This window comes from Poecilia reticulata, chromosome 23, assembly GCF_904066995.2.
Source record: "Poecilia reticulata chromosome 23, P_reticulata-male-v2, whole genome shotgun sequence".
NCBI classification, from domain to species: domain Eukaryota; kingdom Metazoa; phylum Chordata; class Actinopteri; order Cyprinodontiformes; family Poeciliidae; genus Poecilia; species Poecilia reticulata.
Genome location: NC_088852.1, coordinates 12,724,579 through 12,751,178, shown reverse-complemented (window position 1 = coordinate 12,751,178; position 26,600 = coordinate 12,724,579). Strand labels below are relative to the sequence as shown.

Genomic DNA, 26,600 nt, shown 5'->3' with positions numbered 1-26,600 from the left:
CCTTGGCTGTAAGCTGAAGATGCATTCTTTCTCACGCTGCTACTTTCTCTTACTACTCTCCAGTTTCACTTTATCTGTTGTTAATTTTACTTTTAAAAATAGCTAATCACTGCTCATCTTCCCATAGATGACACACATTACTGTCTTTTGACGTTTAATTCAGTTTTTCTAACTAGACAAATCATCTTTTGGAAAGAAACAGGTGGCTATTTATTTATTTTCTTTATTTATTTCCAATATTATTTCTGCCAAAAAGACTCAGGTCATTACTCATTATTTCTCAAAGGTGATGATATAAAAATAGAAAATAAACCGTTTTAAAACATTTGCTCTTTTAGCCAGAAGGTGGCAGTGTTCAATATTTCTAGAAGTGGTGGTGTATACCTGATGCAGAAATGTAAATATTTTCTGCTGCTGCAGCGACAGTTCTGCATTTTGTTAGCTTGAACTCTTTTTTTTTTATTTTGCTGGCAGCTTTTAGTTTAAGAAAGCGAAGACATTCCTTCCTGTGCCAGCAGGCACGCATCGTCACAGCGACCAAACCGTGTTTACATCTCTGTAGCTACTATCAGATCAAGTTGCCTAATCAGTAACATCCTTTACTCTAAATTCAAAAGGTATTCAAATGGACTACATTCAGTGTCATCTTTAATCTCGGGTGCAGAGTGAACGTAGGTCCTCTTTCCCGCCATAAAAAGCATGAGATCAAAAGCTTTTTTTTTATCCAGTTTCTGGGCGTTTCCACGTTTATGTGATTTTTTTTTTTTTTTCCATAAACACTGTAAAATATGTTTTATGTTGTCTACCCAGCCTACTCCAGAGATGATGCTCACAGATATTTTTGCAGTTCACAGTTTGTCCTGAGTTTGAATTAAAAAAAAACTAACTAAAAATCATGGGATTATTTAACGGCATTGTTGCCTTTGTACTTCAATTTATGTTGCAAAATTATGGAACAAGTTAAATGGAGGAGTTGAAGCAAAGTCAAAATTTTATAGCATTTAAAAGGAAATATAAGGAGGTCATTTTCACAAGATAAAGAAATGTACTTTATACTTCTATCATGTTCAAAATAAATCAATAGTGGAGTTGGAAAAACAAACCCAGGGGGAAAAGGAGCAGCTAAAGATAGTTATAACTTATAAGTATGCTTGTAAGGGTGTTACTGTAAAATAAATGAATAATGGTTGGGCCTGTCGGACTGGTGAAAGTGAGGTGAGATGTAACTTGACGGAGTGGAAGGCAAAACTGAAATCCAGCTGCAAAAAAATTGGTAAAACACACAATGGACCTTCTATTCTCAACAATTGAGACAACATAGACAGTAAATACAGTTGAAACTATCAGCTATTTAGATAAAACAAAAAAGAAAAAATATTTTACTACTTGAGATAAATCAAATTTTAATGTTTTAGTTCAGATTTATCAACATTATTTGTATGCAAAATGCCAGGATAATAAAAGAGAAAGCTTACTTCATTTACATCGAGGAAATTGATATGCTAAGATTACTGTAACTTCAAACATCGTGGATCACCTTGGGCATAATTTTCAGATCCTTGCAGGAATCTAGCAACTGTAAAGTACGAGGGAGGAAGCATCATCCTGTGTGGGTGTTGACTGATGTGCTTGAAGAAAACAGATGACATCACAAGAAACCTTGTGTGGAAATGTTGAATCTACATTTCCAGACATCAATTTGTGAATGAAAGCTTGGGCGTAAATAAACAACTCACTGGATTCAAGTCAGGTTAAAGAAAATTCAAAAACGATCTCAAGCGTTTAGCTAAACAGCAGCACGTCGTAATCTTCAAATTCAGAAATATGTCAATCTCTGAATCTCAAGGAAGTAAAAAGGAATAAATCTCTCATTGTATTACTTCTCAAATAGAGATCATTTTATTTGCGTAGCTGATTCACAATGGGTAAATTTAGCCCGACGTAAAATCAAACATGAAGAAAAAAGAAACGGTCAGTTAGTTTTATCAAACTAATGTGGAGTTTTTCCACCGTCTTATTTTTTTCCCCCTTTGCGTCCACATCATGTCTGTGGAAATCCACACAACAATGCAGTAAAACCTTTTGCGTCAGTAAGCGGTTTCCACATTAACTATATTAAAGCTCAAAGTTAAACAACTCTGAACTTGTCTAAAGAAATTATGGGCTGAGGATGATGTGGCAACAACTGTAGGTCAAGTTTAATTTTACACTGTTTTTTCTGCATCAATCATTTCCTTGTATTACATTTAAAGTTCAGTGGAAATGTGCCACAGCATGACACATATGGTAAGAGCTCATGTTCAAAGTAAAACCATAAACAGCGATCTTAAAAGCCTCAAATTACTCTTTTTTTTAAGTATCTCTTTACTTCTTTAACAAATTGAATGACATCTTAGTGGTTCTGCATGTTTTACAAACATTTTCTTTGGACCTGCCAAAAGCTAATACTTTTGGCAGGTCCAAAGAAAATGTTCTCTTAGTTGCAAGAGTCTTGCATCTAAGAGAAGCAACATATATCACACCAATATGCAATTGTTAAGGAATTTAGGTGAATGCAACCCAAATGTTTTAGCAACAAATCCTTAAGTGTGTAGTTTGCAGCTACATGTTGCACTATGCAGACGCTCTGTCTGCATTGATGAAGATTAACTTAAGTGCTTGGAGTGGCTGACCCAGCATAGGGAGTTAAACTAATTCTGTTTTCTTACACAATAATGAAATCCTGACACAAAAAGTCAATCTAATGTTTGGCAAACGCATTGAGAGTGGAAGTTCAGATCGGATGTCACGCTAAAGCCTTGATTCAGATTTAGGAATCTTCCCTAAAAAGGCAAAATCGTTGCAGAGAATCTGATCTTCTGGTCTAAAAGATTAAAATCTTAAAAGGAAGGCTGCTTTTGCAGAAGAGATCAATCAAAGACAGGTGGACTGCATCATGCATTATCTTTCAAACCTTAAAAAAAAGCATGCTGTGTTTAAAAATATTCCTGTGTATCATAGCAACCCAGCACAAACATCTGCAACAATTTATGTTCAGCTGAACACAAGTGAGCAGCCTTTCTCTTTAATAAGAGAACAAAGCATCGCACCAGGAGTCATCGCAACCTTAAATTCAATCATCGATGCAGAAAGTACATCAACAACAGAGAAGGCATAAAACAAAGTGTTGTCTTAAAGGTGAAATCTGTCATGGGAGTCTGAATTTTCACTGACAGTGTTATTAGACTACAACAAATAGGTTTTATGAACATAAAAATGTTGAGAAGTCTTCATAGAATGAAATGATAATTATGACCACATTGTGAATCCAATTATTAGGACTGACATCTAAGAAACAAAAACAGGACAAATTGAAATTGCACCAATATTTTTAGGAAAGCTAAGTTTCCACATTCAATATTTGTTCATACAAATTGATTAAATGCTTCTCAAATTCCAAGCTGTCAGTTTAAAATAGTTCAGTTCAGGTTTGAATGTGATGTTTACCAAAGTATTTATTTGGATTAGTAAGATTTTAAAACAAACTAAAGATCAAAAAGTACAGTTGATCTGATCCCGGATAAGCCCCCATTCTTGTCAAGCACAGGCTTGACGGCCATAATAAGAAGTAAAGTCTTGTAATAAAACTGCAGTCCTTTGTACTTAATAAAAGAATCAGTCCAAACATCCGGAGGATTAAACATAATCCGTAGAACAACCATTAGCATAACTCCGATAGTGTGCTAACGAGGCTGCTTTATCATCAGTTTCTGCTAAAGGCTATCCATTAGTGCTTGGTATCTTGTCTGCCATGCTGTCATTATTTATTTTTTATTTCTTAGTATCCAAATGCTACCATATAAATGGGTGGGGACTTCCTCAATACTTTGGAAGTGAATGCTTCCAGCCAGCCTTTGTGGTCAGCCAAAAGAGGAACTACTTCCTGTTTTACTTCAAAAAATGTAGTTTAAAGACTCGCACAAGAACTTATAGGGTTTAATAGCCCATTAAATACTATAATGGAACTTGACTAAGAAATGTTGACACATTGATGTCTAGTCTTATTTTGGGGGTTTATATCTCGGAAGGAAAGTGTTTTAATTGCACATCTTAAAAAACTGGATTTTCCATCTGAGGAAGAAGTTAGGAATCCTTACCCATATTATTTTTGCCTCAAATTTCTATGTCTGTAACATTTAGATTGATCAAATGAAGGCTTCAAATGGAACATTTCTAATTTCTGCACCTCATGCAGTGTTTCCCCCAGAAAGCTTGCTAAGTCTGCTGGTTAGATGCCAGGGCAGTCATTCATCCAGCGGCCTGTCGTGTTTTTGAGTTAAAAAATGTTTAAAGTTGACAGGAAATTTGAAAATATCACTTCATAATTATGTGTTATTGAAAGATTGGAAGATTAATACTTGAACACAAACTATAAAGTCTTAAAAAGTGCAAACATTTTTAAAAGTCTTAAAGAAATAGGCAATCTTCGCCTGGTAGGGACACAAGTAAAGCCTGGTGGCCTGCCAGGCTTATAAAACACTGAGGGAAACCCTGTCATGTAAACAGGGTGTGACACCTTTGCTCTACAACCCGAGGATAACCACTACTACCAACATACTTAGAAAACAGGAGTCACAAACTGAAAGTTTTATGCATACTTGCCACGTTTTAAAAAAGAAACAAATGTGTTATGCTGTCTGCTGTCACCGCAAACACATACATTTTTCTACAATGAAGAAAAAAAATGCTTGGGTTACACCTACAAACACAATACACACACCTCAACACCACATTTCTTTTAAATGTTGATACACAATTGCAGTTGGCGTGTCACAACAAATCTGTAATTACCTCTTTATCTCCATGACCTGCATAGCAAATCTATCAACATCCATTATTTTGCATGCTTTTCTAATAGTTTGTTTCATGCTTTCATGCTTTCATACTTTCATGCTTTCAAACGAAAAAGTTGGGTGGGGATAAAAAGCTGAGATGGTATATTTGCATTTACAAGGAATTTCTTAAAACATTCCCACCGTGGCATTAAAATTACATCATATGGACACACACACACACACCCCTAGTTGGGAAGGTTGGTTACACAATCTGCAGTGATTGCTTGGGGCCACACTTGAAACTCAGGCAGTTACACCTCAGATATTGCTTGTAAGTCCACAACTATAATGACAAGCGGGGCACGCCAAAGCACGCTGCTCATGAAAACAGAAAACGGAGACAAAGAAAGATCACCGCATCAGTCCTACGGGAGCATAAGGCAGCCAGTCACCTGAACAAAATGGTTCAGTCACTGAAAACCTCCCATCACTTTGCTTGCAAAGCAAACAAACTACAAAAACTGAAATAATTGCACCTCAGTCCACATTTTAGTCAAGTTCAGGCTTGAAGGCCACAATAATTGGTGAAGATTGACTAGCATAAGAAAAATATACTGTGGCATGGAAAAAAAGGCCTTAAAAAGGCCGTTCACGTTCAAACTCTCCAAACTTAAAACTGTTCTGCAAAGATGAGCTGGAAAGAACTCGATGCAAGTTATCGCATACACTTTTTCACACGCAATCAAGAAGGTTCGAACATTTTTATCCCTTAGTAAGAAACACTTCATTTAAAAACTGTATTTTATGTTCACTTGTGTTGTCTTCGACTGATATTTAAATTGCTTTGATGTTCTGAAAACTATTAAGTGTGAAAAACCTCCAAAACAAAATAGGAAATTTAACACTTTCTGAAAAGTCAGTGCAAAAGTAAAAGATCTGGAGGATGAAATGTAAATACTTGCCAATGGAAAGAAATGTAATAATTAAAGTCAAGAACATTTAGCTGAAAACATTTCATACATAAAATTTATAAAAATAAATTTAATGAGGCTTCAAACAAACTGAACTTTTCCTGTTTTAGGATCATCAGCGGTTATTTTGTTGTTGTTTTTTCAAACTGCTAAATACCAGAACAAAAATTAGGGATTGTTTTGCTTTTTATAAAATTCGGAAATTTGCAAAAAAAAAATTGGTGACGTTTCACTGAATTCCCTGGTAAACCGTCTGGTGTCGAATGTTTCTTTCCACAAGCGTCTCTCGTTGGTTTGCTGGAATTTTGGCCCATTCCTCCTGACAGAAGTGGAGTAACCGAGTCAGGCTTGTTGGTCACGTTGCTGACTCACACCTTCACAGGTGACTGCATGGTCACTCTGAAACGTTGACGTCGCTTGTCCTCAAGTCACTTTATGACAAATTTTCTGGCATGCTTAGAGGCATTTTCCACTTTGGAAGACTAATTTCTGCCCGAACCATAACTTCCTGCCAGACTTTGAGATGTTGCTGTGATATTTCCATCATGCTCTTTCCTGGTGTTGCCATGATATCATCAATTCACACCGTCATCATCCCATAACATGATGCTGCCACCCCCATAAATTTAAGGCAAAGTCGATTTTCTCAGGCTTGTATGCTACTTCCCCATTTTTTGCAATGTGACAATGGTGATCATGACAGTTTAATTTTAGCTTAAACGAATTGCAGGAAATTATTTTCAAAAGATTTATTTCTTTTGTCGGCGAGTGCATTTGTATACCGCAGTCTTTTCGTGCCCTTTCAGGTGAATGGTGACACTTTCTTTCCGGCTTCCGTCAGAATCTTCACAGATTTCCTTTTGTTGTCTGATTGATTCGCCCATTTTTTTCCCCCTCGGATTCCGTTTCCTTCCTGCAGGGCACGACGGCTGGAGATTCCCTCCCTGGTCATGTGGCTGTTTAAAGGTGACAATTTCAGGCAGACGTCCACAGTTTTTGTCCCAATATCTCAGCTGATTCCTCTTGACATTTCTCAGCTTGTTAAACCAGTTGTTTAAAAAAAAAAAAAAGTCTTCCCTTTTCGGGTCGCCCTTTCCTGAACATCAAGCTAACTTGGCTCCTCAAACTGAGCCACGCCTGATTGACAATGACTGCATGAGGTACTCCGCACTAGCTGCGAAAATAAAACATTGCAACACGACACCTTTTATTCCAAGTTGGATCTTTTTCAGAACTTGTAATAATTGTGGTACACCACCCTGAACTTAATTAGCAATTAATGGTTGCACTTTTAAGCTGTAGTATCCTGGCAGTTGCCAACTTGCTGATGTAGGCTTGGCATGGCGTCTTGCCAAGGAACGTAATTTCAATGTTGTTGAAAGCTTTGCTACAGGCTGTTTTTAATTTTTTGTTTCCTTAAGTTCCTCCTTCTTGACAATGAAGACTTAAATTACTTCACAAGGAAGTAAAAGGGAAAAAATATCCTGCTTTGAATATCAAAAGACTGACTGAAGTCTGCTCTTATGCATCAGCTAACAATGACAAAATTTATATTTTCAACTTTAAATAAGAAAACAAAATCTGAAAAGTGTGGCATGCCACTAGTAGCCTGATAAGCCAGAATAGTGACTCTGGAGGAACAGCAGGGATCCAGAGCTCAAGTGGAAAAATCTGTCCCAGTCAAAGTCCTGACCTAAAGCTAGCTGAGGCAGAAGTTGAAGGCTGACTGTCACACATCCACACTGACTGTGCTTGAGCTGTCTTTTTGAAAAGAATGGCAGGTATACAAAACAAAATTTACAACATTTGACAAAGTTATAGGGCTGTGAATACTTTCGCAGAGTCGGATTTTCTCCAAACATGTTTGTTTGTTTTTTTTCCCCCCCTTTCCAACACTTCAATTTAGTATCAAAATGTCAGAGAGAATCAGTTTTCAAGGAATGATTTCATGAAAGTTAATTCCCACTTCAACTGTGATTAAGCGTTTTCAGAAAGCCGAGTTGAATGTCACCAACCATGCCCGGTTTGGATTACAGCCTGACCTTTTGAATCAAGAAGTCTCCTAAATATAATCTGTCTGAGAACATGACGTCGTTGGAAAGCAACACATTCTGTCCTGAGGTCATTCAGGAAATGATTAGAAATAAAGTCACTGACATCCCCAAGTGTGGGAAGCCATTTTTGCCCAAATGACACCTTGGGGAGACGCACTAATCCTTTAATTTATCATATTCTGAAGTAAAATTCCCAGCCATCAGTTTGTGACCTTAATCCAACTTTAATCACGCTTGAATCACTAGAACCAAAACGCTTAAGCAAAACCACTTTGGCATTTTAATGTGGCTTAGTCTAACTACAGGGGGAAAAAAATCTGATTGAGACGTTGCAGCCTGATATCAAACAGGCTCAAAAACTCCCCCCTGAGGCTGAAACGAAATATTTCTGGGTCAAAATTTCTCCAGAATACATACACAAGACTAACTGCGAGGGGAAATAGCTTTTTTTCTCCCACACAAGTCTGACTTGGCTTAGATGGGACTAATTACAGAATAACATCTTATTTGATGATAGTGCATTCAAATGAAAACCAGTTGTTTACCACTTCTGGAGCTTCTTCTTTCCTCTGTCAAGTTCAAACTTGAGACAGTTGAAGTTGGGTTGAAGCCGGGCCGCTCTGCGTTAATAATGTCACTGACTCAGACACGAAGGTTAGTCCTCACCATGTTCTGGTTGCTTCACCCAAGCTAGATTTAATCCAGAAACCAGCCTCTTTTCACGAATGCTCTCTCAACTTTTTGCTAAATGCGAATCAGTTCATCCTAAGTTGCATTCCTGCTCCAAAGCATCGCGGCTTGACTTGTGCTCGTGACTTTACCTTCATTTGAGTTTTGGATCGTCATTGCTTGACTTGGACTTGTCCTTTTAGATATTTGTCTCTTGACTTGCAGTCCTTGTTTAGATATTTGTGACTTTAACTTGAGCTTTACGTAGTTACATAACTTGACTTGGACCAGAGACTTTATGGTGTGATACGATTGGATTTTAAGCTCTGTAGACTCATAGATGACTTCTATTTATTGCATTTTGACTCAGACTTGAGTCCTCTGAACAATCTTGATCAGCCACAAACATTCTGAGACCGTGCTGCTAGCTTAGAAAAATCTATTTTTGTTAGCTGCATCTTCACGTGGATGTCTCCAAAATTCAGTATCTAGCGACTTTGTGCATTTAGTGAATAAAACAGCGAGTGATTAACTTTTATCAGCAACGCATTGTAGTCTAAGTAAAGGATATTCATTGATTATGAGAAATCTCTTTCCATTTATTAGAAGCTCTAGATTTGGAAAAACGACTGGAACATTCTTGCCACGTGCTGTGGATGTTTTGTTTTTTCCTGATTCTGATCAGATACATTTCTGCCATTTCCTCACAAAGTTATCCATCTGTGAAGCAAATGGCGCAGTTCTAGATAAATCTCTGTCCAGTTTTCCCTCAACACTCAGTGGAATATTTTCAAGAGGAAGTCTTCCCTGAACGCGCAGGTTTGGAAACAAATGTTGCTATGTGATCCGATGATTATTTTTAAACTAGCGTGTGTGCTTTGTGGGGCATCTCCTTATCTCATCGAGTGTACCACATACTTCTCATTAGGTGAAAATAAATCACACAAGGAAATGGGTTTTTTGTGGCCATACAGAGAGAGACTCAGACCTATTCAAACATTTTCAGTATCAGAGTTCCTTGTGTGCAGAGAGCCTGCATTGGAACACGATTGGCTGCACTGGGTGTGTGGCCGCCATCTGCCTGTCTGGATAGTGAGGCTACTGTTCGTTTACCAGGTAGCCTTATTTGCATAATGTAAACAGAACAGAAATTTTCGAGATAAAGCGCTCTAACCTTTTTCTGGATGTTGACTTTGCTTTTCCAAGAAACTTGTACAGTAAGCTTGAGCTTACTTCCTTATTTGCTCGCAGCGAGTGTCACCAGCAGCTCGTGTGCCTCTCAAAACACCCAGGATGGACACATTGTTGCCAGAAGCTTTTGCTCATTTGCCTGGTCCCACGTGAACAAAAAACGGTTAACACGTTTTTTGAAGGGGTGTGCATAAGACTGACATGACACTGTCATAAACATGACATAACACCTGTCATGAACATGAAGGAATCTTCATGTGTGTTTGACTGCTGTCATAAGGTGTCATTTGGTAAATAATGACACTTGTGTCATTATTTACCAAATGTGTATTAAAAGTCCATTAAAAACGTCATTAGTTACTGAATGACACTTCATGACAACAATCACAGCCATTCATAAAGACTTCTTCATGTTCATAAAAGGTGTTATATCATATTTATGACAGTGTGATGCACACAAATGAAGTGTTTCCGATAAACCTGACTTACAAGTAACTTTACAGCAAGAAGTAGGAGCCTGTTTTAAGTCAATAATTCCTTAATATTAACAAAAATGTAATAGTTCTGTTGGCAGATTATTTGACAATGGAACTAATACTTTTTAAAATAAATATTAAGTCTTATTATTTCAACTGTACTAAGATATTTGCACTAGAAATTAGACCAAAATACCTGGTAAGGTTTTGGGTTTTTGCAGTGATTTGCACTTTTTTAAATTATTATTATTTGCCATGTTTAGCTTATCTTTAAAGTTAAATAAAAAGTCGATACGTTTTGAGTTTTGTGTCTTATAAGCTGGAAAAACATTTGAACACCAATAGCAGTAATGTGCATACACTGCCTTTGTGGGGGAGAAGAACCCCACACTGGGTGGTCCTGGTTCTGAGTCAGTGCACTCATTTCCATCGCATCCCAGTTTTAACAGGGTTTGCAGCTTGTAGGTCATGGTTGTTTGTGCGCCAGCGTGTTTTTTTTCCCCATCTCTTCTCATCTCGATGTGTGTTTGGAAAAATAAATCAATCCACGTTAATTTTTAATGTGCTGTTTAACGGCTGTAGAAGAAAGTAAGAAAACACAGCCAAGATGCTCCTTTTGTTGCAGGCACAAAAAAAACACTGAACAGGTCCAACTTCGCGTGTGCATGTCTGTTTGGGCGTCTTTTATTAAAACTTTTCTTCAGATCCGCTGCAGGCGCAGGCAGAATAAAGTGGCGATGAAAGGAGAAGTAGATAATCTATAACATGGTGTTGTGTGCAATTTAGAACATGTTCTTCAGGAATTACTTAAGTATGGTGACAGTCATTGGGTGTTTAAACGTTTCCTCCCCTGCCAATCTACATTACTCAGTTTTTGTTTTTTGTTTTTTGTTTTTTTTGGGTGGATCTCAGCAGCATTGCATAAATCTGCTTCATGCCACTTAACAATGTTTCTAATGGCTTTCTGAGTCATCTGCTTCATGTTGTTGTTTTCCATCAATTCAGTTGCACGGGAGTTAGGTAAAGACAAAAAGGATAAAAAGGCAGGCGCAAGAGCGCAGCTCGGTAAACATGGAAACTTTTACCAGGAAACTGGAATGTTTACCTCGCAAAGGTTGTTTTTTAAGGCTATACAAAATCCATCTGCCTAAAGCAAATGGGTGGTTTGATGACCTTTTTATTCCGAGCGCAGCTGCCATAGCAACCAACCACCGTCCAAGCCGGAGAAAAGGAACGGCATGACGGCGCCGAAGAGCAAACACCTCTCCATACCTGGGTTGAACTATTTTGACAAAGCTTTGTCTGAAGTGTTGTGTGATTGGCCAGAGGTTTGTTGCCGTGTTTTATGCAGAAACGCGCTCTTGACATCTGCAGAAGATCACAGAAAACATCTGAAGAAGATGTGACCACAACTTCCTTCTTGACAAAATATAATCAACAAAGGGAGTGGCGTCAGACTATAGTGGTTGTAAAAGACCCACGAGTGAGTTCTTCCGCTAGCGTTGGCGCCTTTGTTTTGGTTGTATTCCCCCAGAATGTACTGAACACCATCTAGTTTGTTTTCCGCTTTTGGAGTGGTCTCCGGTCCGATGGCGATTAGGATGTGCGTTCAAATTGTGCCGGAGTTGACTTCAACCAAACTGAGACTTGGGTTTCCAGGCGAACTACCATTAGCTTCTTTGGTCTTCATCAGAGTTCGATTGCGCATTCACACCTGCACAAACGAAGCGTACTTTCCATGAAATTCGTTTTCATGAGATGTCAGAGAACTTGATGAATATGACCAGGTTTTTCTCCAGTTTCTTTTTCCACAAAACATCTTGTAAAAAAAACAACTAATTTGTTCGTTTTTATGCATTTTTACATTTTATTGAAAATAAACTCTTAAATAAGGACAAAAAAAAATGCATTTCTTCTTGACAGTTTTAACTTAAGACATTGGCGTTCAGTTCATTTTCACTAAAACAAACAGCGGAGCACAAAGACAGATATGTCAGAGTATAAAACAGCAGTGAGCGACAACAAGCAAGCTACCGAGCCTATTTACAGTGAAAAACGTGAAATGTTGGAAGAAGGAACACAAATGGATTCAATGGAGAACTTTGGCGTTTTTGTAACATCTGTTATACTGCACAGTGCAACCGGTGCTTCAGACCCAAGCGCCGTTCCAGGGTCAGTTCAAGAGTAAGTTGGCCTTCTCGTTGTTTCCGCTTTCCGTTTCGCTGGTTTTGAGGACCTTCCGACTGACCGGGAGCTGAGTCTGCACATCAAACACGTCGGCGCCTGCAGCAATGCGAGGGAGAGAGAAGAGTTGCGTTGTAGGCGAAGTTTGACCTTTTGAAGCCGCGCTCGTTGCACAACAAACAAATAAAGTGTTACCTGTTTTTTCGGAGAGGCAGACGGCTGCGTTTCCTTTTCTGCTGCGATACACTAAAGTACACGGGGAGAGGAAGAACAGATAAGGAAGCAGGTGAGCTGGATGAACGAACCTGTGTGCATGTCATAATGAGCGCTGACCTAAATAGAGGCGATTTTAAGTCGTCTGTCAACCCACCCATTTTTAAAAAGGAAGCCAATTATGTGCATGCAAATATTTCACAAGGTTGGCAAGGAGAGCGCCGGCGTACACAAACAACAACGGCTCTGAACTCTGACGCAGAGTTTTTGTACATTCATTGTGACCAAGCAGAAAAAAATAAATAAAGATTAATGGCTTTACAAGGTTGCAAATTTGGAGCTGAGCCCAAACCAATGCAGCGCCCCTACTGCAATGTGTCAGCAGAACTGATTACACAAACGGCAACATTTGTTCTACGCGTTTACCTCGAAGCAGTAACCAGAACACCAGAGTGATGATGATGATGCCAGAGAGGCAAGCGGCAGCTGGTAGAATAATCTGCGTCAAGTCGTAAGGAGGAGCCGGGGAAGACGATTTGGACACTGGAACGAGAAATTGAGCTTGATATGACACGTGGGTTTTTTTTTTATCTTTTTGAAATTAGACTAGCTTTTATGTCTATTTGTGACTTAAATCATGCAGCTTACTTTTTGGTTTTCACACAGAAAAGATATGCAGTGTTCCCCCTTTAAAGCCCAAATCTGTGTGTGTGTGAGGATCTACATCCTGGTTGTAATGACAAAGGAAATGAATCTGGACGAATGAAAATGCAGCTAAGTTTTGTATTTTCTAACTTCGCTGCCTCACCACGGTGGAGATTAGCTGAAGCAACAGGACGCTGCTTCTTTCTTTCTTTCTTTCTTTCTTTCTTTCTTTCTTTCTTTCTTTCTTTCTTTCTTTCTTTCTTTCTTTCTTTCTTTCTTTCTTTCTTTCTTTCTTTCTTTCTTTCTTTTTTTTTTACACAAGTGAGATTCTGTCAGCAAAGAGGCAAAAACGGAATTAGGATTTTATTAAAGAGTGCCAATTATATTTTGTGAAATTTGTTTAAAATCTGGAAGAAGTTGATGACGTACATCATTTTTATACTTAATTCATCCACCAACACACCTGTCTACGTCTTCGTCCATCCAGCAATTTTCCTTCTTTCCTTGCTTACTTTCTTACTTCCTGTCTTTGGTTTTGAAAATCCCACATTTACAGCCTGTGTGCTGCAGAACATGATATAATATCAGTGTTTCCCCCAGTGTATCATAAGCCTGGCGGGCCACCAGGCTTTACTTGGGCCCCCACCAGGCTACACATTGCTTATTTATTTCAGTTTTTTTTATGTTTGCATTTTTTAAGACTTTATAGTTGATATTCAAACGTTAATCTTCCAATAACATAATTATCAAGTGATATTTTCACATTTCCTTCAGTCACGTGAAAGTTTCCTTTCACGGCAGACTGCTGGATGAATGATTCTCCTAGCAACCCAACCACTGGGCTTCCTAAAATAATGGCCTAAGCCTTTTGTTTGTTTGTTTGTTTGTTTGTTTGTTTGTTTGTTTGTTTGTTTGTTTTAGTAAGTTAGTTTTGGGGGGACAAAACAAAACATAAAACCCTATGACTTTATTACCAAAAATGATTTAGACAAAAAAAATAAAAATGAAAACCCAGTTTTGTTGTAAGCAGAGAGAACAAGAGAAGATCAAGCTGACAAAAGTTGCAAATGTTTCATAGTGATATAATCAACAAGCTAATTAGTGCATGATGTCACGATCCGTGTTTTGAATTTTGACACTGAACAAATGAGAACTAGCTGTGTAGGGAATAAGCTTTGAGGAACTTCTTCCTGAGGTTACACTACTGGCCATAATGCCAATAAACTCTTGCATATTTTTTTAATTCTTGCAAGAAGACACTATCAGTGCACATTCTGCTCTTTACAACTACAAAGCGAAGAAGAATATCAAAACAAGATGTCCCATCGGTACCTTCGGGTAAAGTACGTCCTGCTTTTATTTAGTCAAAAGCAACAAAAGAAAAATTATTTGGAGGCTCATGCTTTTGTAATTGCTCTCAAAAAAACATCAACATCAGTAGATCAGATGGAAATTAATGCCTGAAAAATAAGTTCTGGGAACAATTTGCATGTCAAACTGGAGCGTTTCCTCATATTCAAAAAAAAAAAAAAGAGAAAATCCAGCCGTGAATAGAGATGGACAGGTTCTTTGAAAGTCTGAGACAGGCAGTAACAAAAGGCGTACTTACTGCAGCTCTTGGTGCAGTGAACGACTGTGGCGGCATACTTCACGTCAACCCTCTTCACCTGTACAAATACAAAAGGAGCATTCAGCGCCGTCGCCTCACTGAATGCGTAGAAGACAGCCGTTGGTTTTTAAGAATCTTTAGGAGCGTGAACGTACCTGTTGACAAAAGTTGCACTCTTTTCCCCGTAGCTGTAATTCAACAGGTTTCTGTTTTTCCTAAAGACAAGAAAACAGCAAAAACGTTACAATCAGACCCTGTAGCAGCTTTAAAGGCTCCCATAATTGTTGTTTTTTAATTTTTTTTATTTCCTTTTTATGTCGGACTTTGGGGTTGTTTGTGTTGCTTTAGCTCTCTGCTGGAAGATCTGGGGATGCTAAAATCTATCTTCTCTCCTTATACAGATCAAAACAAGACTTCCCAGATCAACATCTAAACTACACATTTCCTTATTGTTATGATTAAACTTTACACCTATCTCCTGGAAGTGAGGTCAAAAGCCTAGAAGTAATGACATGATAATTACCCATGCCAGTGTTCTGCATGGATACAAGATATAATTTTACGCTTCGTGGAACAACTTCCTGCTTATTCTACGTGGCTGACATGTTGACAGAAACTCATCGTAACACAATCTTGGAAGTGTAATTAGTTTTATGGATCTGTTGATAACGGAGACACTTGAGAGGAAATCTATTGCTTCCTAGCAACATACGTAGGACACTTGGAGCAACACAAAAACATTGACTTGCAGGAAAGACAAGTCCAAGCAAGTTTAGTAAAAAACACAAAACAAAAAGAACGAGACAATAGGTCATTAAATTCATATAACTTTATACTTACGACGTCTACAAGTATCATGTAGGTCGTCGGGTCTGCTGGTGATTCTGCAGACGTCCCCCACGGTCCCACGGAGAACTTCGCCGTAACTCGTGACAAAATCTGCAGTTCTTCATAACCGTGTTGGCTCGACACAATCACGTCCCAGACTAGACAAAAAAGAAAAAGGTTACAGTGAGTTCCTAAAATGCGTCCTAATGCAGAAGTCCACTCGGAAACATTTTCATTTTCATCAGCATCGTGATGTAGAACAAAACGCACCTTTGATGCCGTCAGCAAAAGGGCATCGGATCCAGGACTGAGAGCCTACCGTAAACTGATAGATTTGAAATGTTAAAAACATTTAACAGGAAAAAGTCTTAAAATATTTCTGCTACACATGGATAACATTTGAAAGGAAATGACACCGTTTCTGCTTTGTGTTTTCGGCTAAGTGTTGCAGCTAATTGCAGACAGAATTCTGGACAAGTTGAATAGTTTCCTGCATGTGTGTGTCATTTAATATGATATTCTGAAAATATTTCAGACATTTGTAACTACATGAAACATTTGGAGTCGATTGCTTTGGAATGCTGAGAAAAATCTCCCTTTTGTGGTTTATTGATGATGAATTCCCAGATAGCTTTGGCTCCAGTTCACTTAGATTTTCCTAGACATTTCCAAAACTCAGGCTAATCCCTTGTGGTTTTATTCAGAGATACTAACAAAGTTCTGAAAACAGGCTCTTGTCAGCTGAAAGCTGCCTTGTACTACAGCTCTGTATTGAGTATCTCATGCTTCCTCTCACTAATAAATTCCTGATATTCTCAAGAAGCTTCATACCCTTATGGAAGCAATTTGACTGTTTTCAGGAAAGAACCATAACTTAATTGTTCCAGTTTTGTACAGTTTCTAGTTTCAAAGTTTCCAACTCCATCCACCAGTAGAGCTAAAGATAAAAGGGCATTTAGCCACCGTCTGGAGAAATTCGGATGCGGGCTGGAGGTGTTGGTTAGTCGATGAAGTCGGGATAAATTTGAATGATAAATAACTAAACCTGAATCTCAAAGACTGGGTTACATTTGGTAAGCCCAAATGACTCAAACAAGGCCTGACTTTAAACACATTTGTTTAGGCTAAACTTTGCTAGCTTGATAAGTTTTTAACATTTTATTCCATATTTGCCTGGGCCAAATAAAGAGAAGGACTTGCTAACTAAACAAGCTGAAAGATGCCCATGTACATATTGACTTAACAGGAATTCCAACAATGATGTCATTTATTTATGTTGTGTAAAAACGCCTGAAGAGATAGAAATCCTTACCTTCATGCACAGTTGAGGGTGGGGATCCACTTTAGCAAATGTGATCTGAAAAACATTGGTGAACACAAAGGTCATTTACCTTAAGTTTCATCTTAGATAAGTAGTTTTTTTTACTCACATTTCCAACAGGACTTTTTGCTTCATCGGCTATTTTTATAGCAAATACAGAATGTGGAACTCAAATGACACGCCTGGGGCTTTAGGTTAAAGAAGATTTGTTCTCCGGCTTTCCTGTGGCTATACACTTATGTTACAGTGTTTACAGCGTTTGCAGGTTGAAAGTGAACATCGGGACAAACTCATTACTTTATAAGATACCTCATAAAGTGCAAAGTGACGCAGTTTACTTCAACATGTAAACAGTTCTTGTTGAAAGCCGCTCGGTTTGAGAAATCCAGAACGCTTGGCAAGAGGGAAACTGTTTACAGTGTAGTGTGCATGTTGACATCATGGCTCATTTTTGCATTAGCGAACCAGTATTCCTCTAACAAAACCAGGCTACGTCCACATTCCTGACCCTTACTGTTACCCGTTTGAAGAGAAGCCGTCACAAACTCGTCATTGATAAGAAAACCGTCATTCTGGAAGTTTTAACCCTCTCAGGATATGTCCGTCACGTTTAATTCAATGCAACGGCGTGTATCTTATACCTTATGTCTGCTGACATTCTGTGATGAATCGGGCAGATCCACACAGACGCCGTCCTCTCGTTTCTCACATAAACCAGCCACAGCTGCGACGGGACAAGCTGGTTCCCATATCAATGCCTCCTCCAGTGGATCAAAGGTGATTCCAAACCACAGTTCGTCAAGACCTGCAGGGAAAACGGGTCAAGCATATAATAAGGTCTCTTGTACACAGTGACATAAGAACATATGAGTAACACTATCGTTTTTCGACTCACGGTTTCTGAATGGGCAGACCTGGACTCTCGGGGCATCCATAAAAGCTGACCAGCCCTACAAGGAATTACATAACGAGTAATAAAAGTTGGCATCCTTTCATGAAAGCGACTACTCATCAATCCAAAGGCCGGATTGCTGGTAAGGAAGTTACCTCAATACAAAGGCAAGGCAAAGGTCTGGAATACTGAAGGACGGCTGTCTTGAGGAGTTGCCCCTTTTTTATCTGAAAAGGAAGGAAATACGTCTTTGTTTTTTCTTCCCTTTAAATCCAATAAAGTAGTTTCTACCAAGCACTTCTTACGAGGGCTGTAACAGTGCAGTGATTGCGGCATTAACCTTTGTTCATTCATTAAAGTGAGTCAGAGTAATTGCATGGAAAGTGCATGAGCGATGAGTCACAAGACGACATTCAAGTAATACAGGATAGTCTAAAGTAGAACTTAAAAAAATTAAGTTACTATTTTAAATGTAGGCGTGGTAAGGTAGGTGGGAATGACTCTACATGAAAAGCAGGTTGATGGGATGCAACAGATTATCCTGCTACACATGTTGTGTTCAGGTAAGCTATCTAACAGTGAATTATGATTCTGTCAAAGTTATTAACTCTTTAGTTTGAGCATCGTGCAGTGATTTTGAGGTTTGCTGCCCTCAGTTTTGATGTTTTACAACACAAGTCATAGTTTCTAACCAGGGTGTAAGCTCCCGTGCCAGAGCAGATGAAATCCCTGAGGCAGAGACGGAGATGGTAGTCGTAACCTTGAAGCATGTCCGACACACTGACTGCCAGCTCCTTCTTTTCTGGGTTTGCAGTGTAAGACAGCTTGCCAGCTGAAAGAGACAAAACAAAACAACAATCAGAAACCGAAGCTGGCAATGAGAAAAGAAAGTGTAGGGCTGAATTCCTGAAATCTCCCTGGAATGAGGAGGAGACGGTTATTGCTCGACTGGTACCATCCACCAGCCGCCTTCTCTGCTCTAGCAATAATAAAATGTTATGCTAATGCCAAAGAAAGCATTCTACATGGTTTTTGTTGCTGTTTTGATAAGTAGGATACATGTCTGAAGTCAGATCGTTGCTCCATGTCATGTCTAATTATGAAAACATTGCACAGTGGATAGCAATGAAGAAATGACTTACTGGTTGTACGATCAGAGATAAGTCACATCTTGCTGTAATTACTTCCTGACATATAGACTCAATCACTGTCTTTGCATTTTAAGTATGTTAAGAACACTTGGTTGCACAACTGGTATTTCGTAGATGTTTACAGGCTTGTTTAAGCGGCGCCTTTAAATGTAGCAAATATCCGTTTCAGTCAAAGAAAATAAATGCAACAAGGTATTTTCTTGCTCTTTCTTTGATGTAATTTTCTTGTCTTTGGAGTTTTCCTCAATACCCGGCCTTGTCTCTGGTCGTTATTCAACTCCACAGTTAGTCATACTTCCCCATATTCCGCATAAGATCCCATCTCCTTTGCCACTTTGTCATCACACAAAGTGATGATTTTGTTCCTCAACATGGCAAAATCTGGAAACATCCAGAGGTCAAACTTGCATACTCTGCTTACTGTTTGGGATTTTCCAAGTCCTTGCTTTCTGCAGAGCCTTCATACTTGTTTTGTTAAGAGAAGCCTGCTCAACTTGTAGCCTCCCTGCCTTTGAAGTCTACATTTCAGTCTTTCAAATCTATCACCACCTATTGACCCTGACAGTGAAAGATGGCCCGTTCTTGTTTAAAGAAACACTTGCCTCCAAGGCTCCGCTGTATGGGAACAATCAAGCACTTCTTTTTCTTAGAATTGCATCTTAACACACCCTACACTTAACACGCTGTCGAGTTAGTGTCGTGTGGGGAAAATTTGTAAAGGAGGTTTTCTCTTTTGAGATGTTGTGGATTACCAACAATGTGGTCCACAAAGGATGCATCAAAAGATGAATCACTCCTCCTGGGTCGGGAGTATTTCTTCAAGTATCTTGAGGTCACTGACTGCAGTAATCTGGGCTCTGCTCCTGTCTGTCATGGCAAAACAAGATAAGAAACTCTTGATTCACCATCCTGTCTCTATTCCAACCCTCAACTTTTCCAAGAAGATATGGATCTTGAGCAAAAGAAGGCAGCCCCTGATATGGTTTGATGAAATGATTGGATTGTATGTTGGATTCAGCCTTAGAGAATGAGTGAAGTGGTTTTGAACTTGGTGGAGAGTTGAAAGCAGACCAAGAACTCTCCAGATGAACTATTCATGTCCCTTATGGCTTGGAAATGCCTAATCTTCTATAGACTCAGAGAAAATCAGGATATGTACTCACTGATGCATTCAGGAACATTTTTTCTCAAATCTTCATGCGAGCATTCTGTGGAAAAAGAAAAACAAAGGTATCAGATGAGAGCGGAAGAGAGGGTGCAACATGTAAAACAACTCTTCCATGGTAGTGTTTCGTGGTTTACTCTATCAGGACAATCTCAAACCCTTCTGAAGAACACCATTTCGCAAATGACTCGATACTAAACAATGTGGAGTATTCAGCATACTCAGTTAACACCCATACCAAAATAAGATTACAAAAAGGTTGCAAAAAAAGGCACCAAAGTGGGCATTGCTCAGTTGGTTGTGATGGTTTTGGCTAACTTATATTTATCCCTGTTAATTTTTGCAAATTAGTTACGTTCTGTCATGGTTACCAATTTACCAACTCTTAGTGTGCTATTTCCTGTGTCCGTTTGCGGCATAAAGGAAATACTTGCAACCTCATTTACCTGTTTTAATGAAATGTAATCTGCAGTTCTTGGGTTTTTTTTCTTACCAGGGGTATGGTACTTGCTAGTCCAAGTTATGCCACAGTAACTCGGGACTGTTTTCACCGTTACTTCTAGGTGCTGGCTTGGAAACACTTCAGTGTAATCATTCTCAACTGTCACCTACAGGCAAAAGATGGGGGGGGGGGAATAAATAAATAAACTCTGGTTATGACATGCATGTCACACTTCAGTGACTTCACCATCTTTTGAATACAGCTAAAGGCATCTCATGCAAATGCGAAACATCAATGCAAAATAGAAATTTGAGTCAGTCTTCTGGCATTAAACGAGCAACGAGATACGAACCCTTCACAAAATACATTTAACGCTAAACTTGTCTTGCATATAAAACTTTGCTGAAGAGAAACTGTCCACCACTGCACTTAACGATGGAGACAAGGTGCTTTTTTTACATGCTGAGCTTTTGATTCACACCCATCTGACTCAGCTTTTTTGCAGGAAAAATGTTTGATTTATATGACGAAAGCACACAAAATTCCAATTATTTTTTTACTTTTGTGATGGTAGGGCAGTAACTAAGGAGTTCCAGTGAGGCTAATGTGAAAAATGTACTTAAACGTTGGCTTTTTCAATGATTTTCTGTAACATCATACTGCTGTAATGAAGCAATGATATATCGTAAGGCTTTTTTTTTTTTGGAGCATGGTGTATGTTATTAAAAATGTACTGCGGAGTAGCATAAATGTCTGCAAACATTACCGGCAGTCCAGACATTGATCTCCTCGATGCTTTGGTGAATTGCACGATATGGCATTTTGCCATCATCCCAGCGCTGCTGGTGCAAATGGAAACGCCACTGACGGAGTCTGGATCTAAATCCAAGAAGGAAACAAGTCAGTGAAAAATAACTCGGCTATGAAACAGAAAATGCTCACTAGTCAGCGAACTGTTGAAAACTATTAAGACTTGGCAAGCGCTTTTTTGATAAGTGACTGGATGACTGGACTGCAGACTCAGTCACACCTGAGGGATTTTCCCTCTTCCGTCCAAACAGGGAAGAACTTTGCAGGATGTCTCTTACACAAACAAGGATGTAATGCATATGTTCGCATGTGCCCTTTTTAATAAAAAAAAAAAAGGAAGAAGAATCTGACCTTATTGTTTACACTATTAGTGCTGCCAGAAACATGAAATGTCAATTTGGCCTGTTTTGTCCCGCAAAGGCCATTTTTATTGGAGCGCGACGGGTTTCGCGGGGGAGACTTCCTTCACTGCCCTGCATCCAAATATGTTCATAACGTGACTAATCTCCAGGCTTGCCTGACTGCAGCCTATCAGTTACTCTTACAACTTCCTCCTCAGGTTACATAAGAAGAGAAAAGCCTATTCTGGGTACAAAGGGCATATGCTCACTCAATGGTGTGCGTTGGCAGCTGAATCTGGTGCTGCATAGAAACTCTGCATTATTTTAAAAGTCCATCATCACAGCTGGTGATAGATATTCCACCAAACCTTCCTCTTTGCTTAGGTTGAATAAAAATTAAAAACAAGACATGGCAGTTGAGTTGGTTGGCATCAGGATCTGATTAGACGTATTAATGTCAACAGCTATTTAATTATTTCTTCTTTTTTTTTTGCTCCAATGACTGCAACTATATTAGTAACACTATTATCTACTAATAATGCTGATTATAAGAAGAAAAAAAATACTGATGAGAGAAGAGGGTTGTTTATTTTTGCTAGATGGAAAATAGTCTCGCGTATTTCAATTTGACTGGCCGCACCTGGGCCTGATTGCAGCCAGAAATCACTTAAAAGAACCTGTCAGACAGCAGGAAGTAGGCAAAAATGTCTCAAAAAGCCATAAAGAAATTCAAGAACATGGCGCTACCATGGCTGGATTATGCTAGCTGATGACTCAGACGTTAGCGTCTTATTCAGGCGTTGGAGCGACAAGGCCCGCTTTACTTGGGAGCGTATGCAGCGTTTTATGGGGGATGTTGGAATGCTGCATATTGTCTGGAAAAAAGAAACAAACTACAAGCCACAAAGAAGAATACTTCCCCTTGCCTTCTTCGTGGTTTTTGCCAGTAGTCTTTCCATTACAGACCTGCGAAATCCGTCTATTTCGATATGGCTGGAAAAACCACCTCACCTCATCGCACACTGAAACGTGAGTTTTTTTTTAAATGGTCGTGTTTCCATTAAGCATATTTATTTTCAGAATTTCAATTTGCGCAATTCTATAGTCAATGCAAACGACTAAGTGGATCTTTGCGGCATGCGTCACATGTAGCAACATGTCAATGGAGTATGGCAGGCACGCTGACCTGACTGGGAATTTAAACGTAGCCCAAGGGGCTTAATAAAAACTAGCTTGTTTGTTGCCGCTTCTCTGAGACCCAGCTCTAATTTGTCTCCTACATGAAGGTAAAATCTGTGGCAAATGTTACCTAAGGCAACTTTACGTCAGGCCATTTATGGCCTCCTGGTTTTGCTTAAATGTCAACAGGAACTGACACTCGGGATAGAGCAAATAAAGCGAAGAGTTTTCACCATATTTAACTTTTATGGCTTACCAGGAATTGCATTAAATTAGCATTTCCTGTTTTCTTTTTATTACTTATCTTTCGCCTTCTGCTTGATCTACATACCGACCTACATTTCAAGGGGGACGGAAACAAAGATCGGACGACAACGTTGCAGCTATAGTTTCTTTGCGTTACCGTTTGTTAATTAAATTGTTTTCCCTTTGTTTAGGTCTATTTTTATGTTCCGTCGCTTGGCCTGTCTCTCAGCGCAGCTGTTTTCTATCTCCTCATGTCTTCTGCATACACACCCTTCATCCTCATCAGACTTTCCCCCATGTTACCTGTGTTCATCTGGTTTTCCCTCTCATTGAGCACTTCTGAAAGAGTTTTGCTGAAGCTATTCCTTAATTTGGTTATCGCGAGACTCCCGCTTCCCTGTGTGCATTCTGGTCTGATCCCTCCAACTCACATGACTATGCTTTATAGGTCTGGCTGTATGTTTGGGGTTTGTTGTGGATGAAAGAAATGACTGTGCTGCTTCTTTTTTCCGTTGCTTCCCACTCAAAAGTGTCGATTGTTCCCAAAATGCGCTAAACAACACGGTTTGTCTGACCAGGTAAATTGAGTCAACGTTGCAAAACGCCGGAAATGTCAAAGGACAAAAACATCTCTGAGGCGTTGTGCGCAGCTTACTTTGAAGCCACGTTAAAGCTTGGCACCGCTGTATAGGCAAGGTTAAAGTCAACGTAAAGTCGTCGGCGCTACCTACCCATAAGCTGCACAACCGTGTGGATTTTCAGGTGGAGTCTGCACTTTTGCTTGTCCTCACACTTCATGACCGTGGAGATGTTCACGTTGTGGATCAGGCTGGTGATGTTGAGGCCCTCAGCTGGGTCGTGACACGCAGGCGCGAACCAATCTGTTGAAACCAGAGACGAGGACGTTGAGTCGGATGCTTTGGAGGAGATATTTGGGATACGAGTGAAACTTGTGTGATGTTACAATCCTAGTAAAATGACTCAGATCATTTTGTACTCTGGATGAATCAGAGTACAAAAGAACCACAGTCTTTTGTTGCTCAACAAGTTGATGTCTCTGGAGGTGTTGTGCAGAAACGTTTACGATGCTTGTGCACGCGTCATTCACACTCACAATCTGGACGGGTCCTGCAGCTGAGTCCCTGCGGAGGAAAAAGAAAAAAGAAAAGAAAGGGAGGCGGTCAGGTGAGATACTTTGTCATTATTATTGCGAGCAGTAGTGCCTCTGTTTTCCAATCCTGAACTGTAACCAAGCAAACAAAAACAGTGACCTGCAGAAGGGTTTTTCCGCATCCTCATTCCTTTAAGGTGCGGGCACGTGCATAGCTTTTGTCAACCCTAACCAGGAAGATGCTTATTTTTAATGTTTGTAATTGTGGCCGGGTCCCTCCCTCTGCTTTTGTTCTTTTTCTGTGACAGACGGCTTTTGATGACTAACGGGCTAAATCAGTGAGTAGTACTGAGGACCTACAATAAATAAGAAAACACCTTCTTATTGGTCGGACTGGTCATCCCACTTCCCTGGGATGACCAGTCCCGTCATCCCACGGAAGTGACCGGACTGGAAATGTTTCCTTTGGCCCCAGATGTTTTGACAGACTGTGTTTATTGACTGGAGCAAAATGTGATCAACTCGACTCATGTGTGACATGTCGGCTAAATCAACAGAGACATGAATCCTTTTGACCTCTGGAAAGTCTGACTCTTAGTGAAGTCACCCCATTGACGATTTATGTCTTCATTTCATACGTAGATATTCCCAGTTTTGGTCTCCTATTTTGGGCCTGAAACCTTTTTACTTTTTTTTGTTTTTGCATGCACCTAAACCGTTAGATAACAGTTTCTCCCTCTCGGTGGCTAAGCAGTTTTATTAATTATGCAGATTGATTTGTTTAACTTCTGGTCTCTCTCTGGGTGAGTCTAGTCCCATAAAATGTGACAGATTATGACCTACGACAGATTATTAGATTTTTATTTATTTAAGTCATATAACCACATGATCCTATAGTAAACCAAGTGCAGATTATATACTTTAAATCAAAGTGAGTACACAGAGAACGTCACTTCTGCCAGGAAAGAATTGTCATGGAAAAGCAGTCGGCTCTAAATTACCACAAAAATGCCAAGTAAAAGGTGAATCAATGTATTATCAGGGGGGGAAAAAAACTTACAAAACCAGAAAAAGTTGCAAAATGACCAGCACTTGTGTACCAAAAATCTCCCTGGTAGGTATGAGCCCATGCATTGTCAGTACACAAAAAATGTCAGTCATGCAGAAACCCAACACTGGTGGGCGGTCAGAACAAAAAACAGATTACTTTCATTCTTTTTACATGAAAACTACAAAATTACAAAACAACGACGGGTCAAAGACAGGTCCTTTCTACAATGAAAACCACAGAGACACTAAACAACCAGCGCCTGTCTGAACTTCATTCAAATGTCCAGCAGCGGTTTACGTGAAGCAAGTCACACAGTTTGGATGGTATGAGGATGATGTCAAACTAATCGAGTTATAAAACGTTACAATGTTTGAACATTTTCTGGGAATTGTTTGCTGCATGTTTTAAGGAGACATAAACAGTGATGTCAGAAGCCCAACCTTAAGGATGCATTTCACAAGATAAAACTTGCACGGCTTATAAAAAAGTTGTTTCAGAGCGAGCTGAAGCAGCACCAGTGAACGGGAGAATGAAAAGAAGTAAACACGGTCACAGGTCAGCTGTTTCTTTTCTTCTTCTTTTTTTTTTATCTACTCGTACAGTTGAATGAAAACTCGATTTCCCTAAACACCTGGGTATGTTTTCCAGTACGCTGCCTCAGGAGAATGTCTTTGTTATCCCAAGTGACTCAGTTTTGGGGAAGTTACCTTCCAGTTAGGCTCTTTCATTATTATCCTTTTCCTTACTGTCACTTCAAAGAGCACCGAAAGGTTATCCTTACTTCATGGTGCTTACCTCAATGCTTGCCTTACAAGCTCCACAGAAAGATTTACTGAAAGTAAAGCAAACATCCCCGAAAACCAAAGCAAGCAGTATCTGTGTGACCAAAGAGGGAAGAGAAACTGCACAAGGACAAGTGTTACTGGAAATCTTTTTTTTTTTTTTTTTGTCTAAGTGAACTTAACAGCAGATGGAGGCTTAATTGTAGCTAGTTAACAGGTGATAGTAATTGAGAGTAAAGCTTTACCTGAGAACACCTGGTCTGACATCTCTTGATTCTCTCCAGTTGAGGGATTTCTGCTGCAGCTCCATTCAAGCAGCAGCAGCAGCAGAAGGAAATCAGCAAAGCAATCCAGTGGATCATATTTTTTCAGACTTGAGTTGCTGCTCCTTTTTTAAACGTGCTGTCAAGCCAGGATCCACAGCTGGACGAGGTCTGCGAGGCAGCAGGATGGGG

At 39.4% G+C, this 26,600-nt stretch overlaps 2 protein-coding genes across 3 annotated transcripts in view; one reads left to right on the top strand and one right to left on the bottom strand.

Annotated features, from left to right (window-relative positions):
• The window catches only part of LOC103459513 (protein phosphatase 1H-like), a 136,246-nt gene that overhangs the window by 88,975 nt on the left and 20,671 nt on the right, over window positions 1-26,600 (top strand). The gene's annotated exons all lie outside the window — the stretch shown is intronic.
• il17rel (interleukin 17 receptor E-like) lies at window positions 12,065-26,593 on the bottom strand. Its single transcript, XM_008401132.3, has 18 exons — window positions 26,391-26,593; window positions 24,316-24,343; window positions 23,933-24,082; window positions 21,392-21,504; window positions 20,677-20,791; window positions 20,182-20,226; window positions 18,560-18,699; window positions 18,023-18,094; window positions 17,871-17,925; window positions 17,617-17,780; window positions 16,967-17,011; window positions 15,925-15,979; window positions 15,667-15,812; window positions 14,982-15,041; window positions 14,827-14,884; window positions 12,999-13,115; window positions 12,555-12,605; window positions 12,065-12,458 (listed from the first exon to the last, which is right to left on the bottom strand). The coding sequence occupies exons 1-18, from the start codon at window positions 26,505-26,507 to the stop codon at window positions 12,349-12,351; spliced, it is 1,641 nt and encodes a 546-aa protein (XP_008399354.1). The 5' UTR covers window positions 26,508-26,593; the 3' UTR covers window positions 12,065-12,348.

Bases quoted from the DNA above. Each gene is read 5' to 3' on its own strand.
- il17rel (XM_008401132.3), bottom strand. From the start codon at position 26,507: ATGATCCACTGGATTGCTTTGCTGATTTCCTTCTGCTGCTGCTGCTGC. The intron at 21,505-23,932 runs GTAGGTAGCGCC...TCTTGGATTTAG, and splicing joins CACGGTTGTGCAGCTTATGG to ATCCAGACTCCGTCAGTGGC. The intron at 17,781-17,870 runs GTGAGTCGAAAA...TTTTCCCTGCAG, and splicing joins GGTCTGCCCATTCAGAAACC to GTCTTGACGAACTGTGGTTT.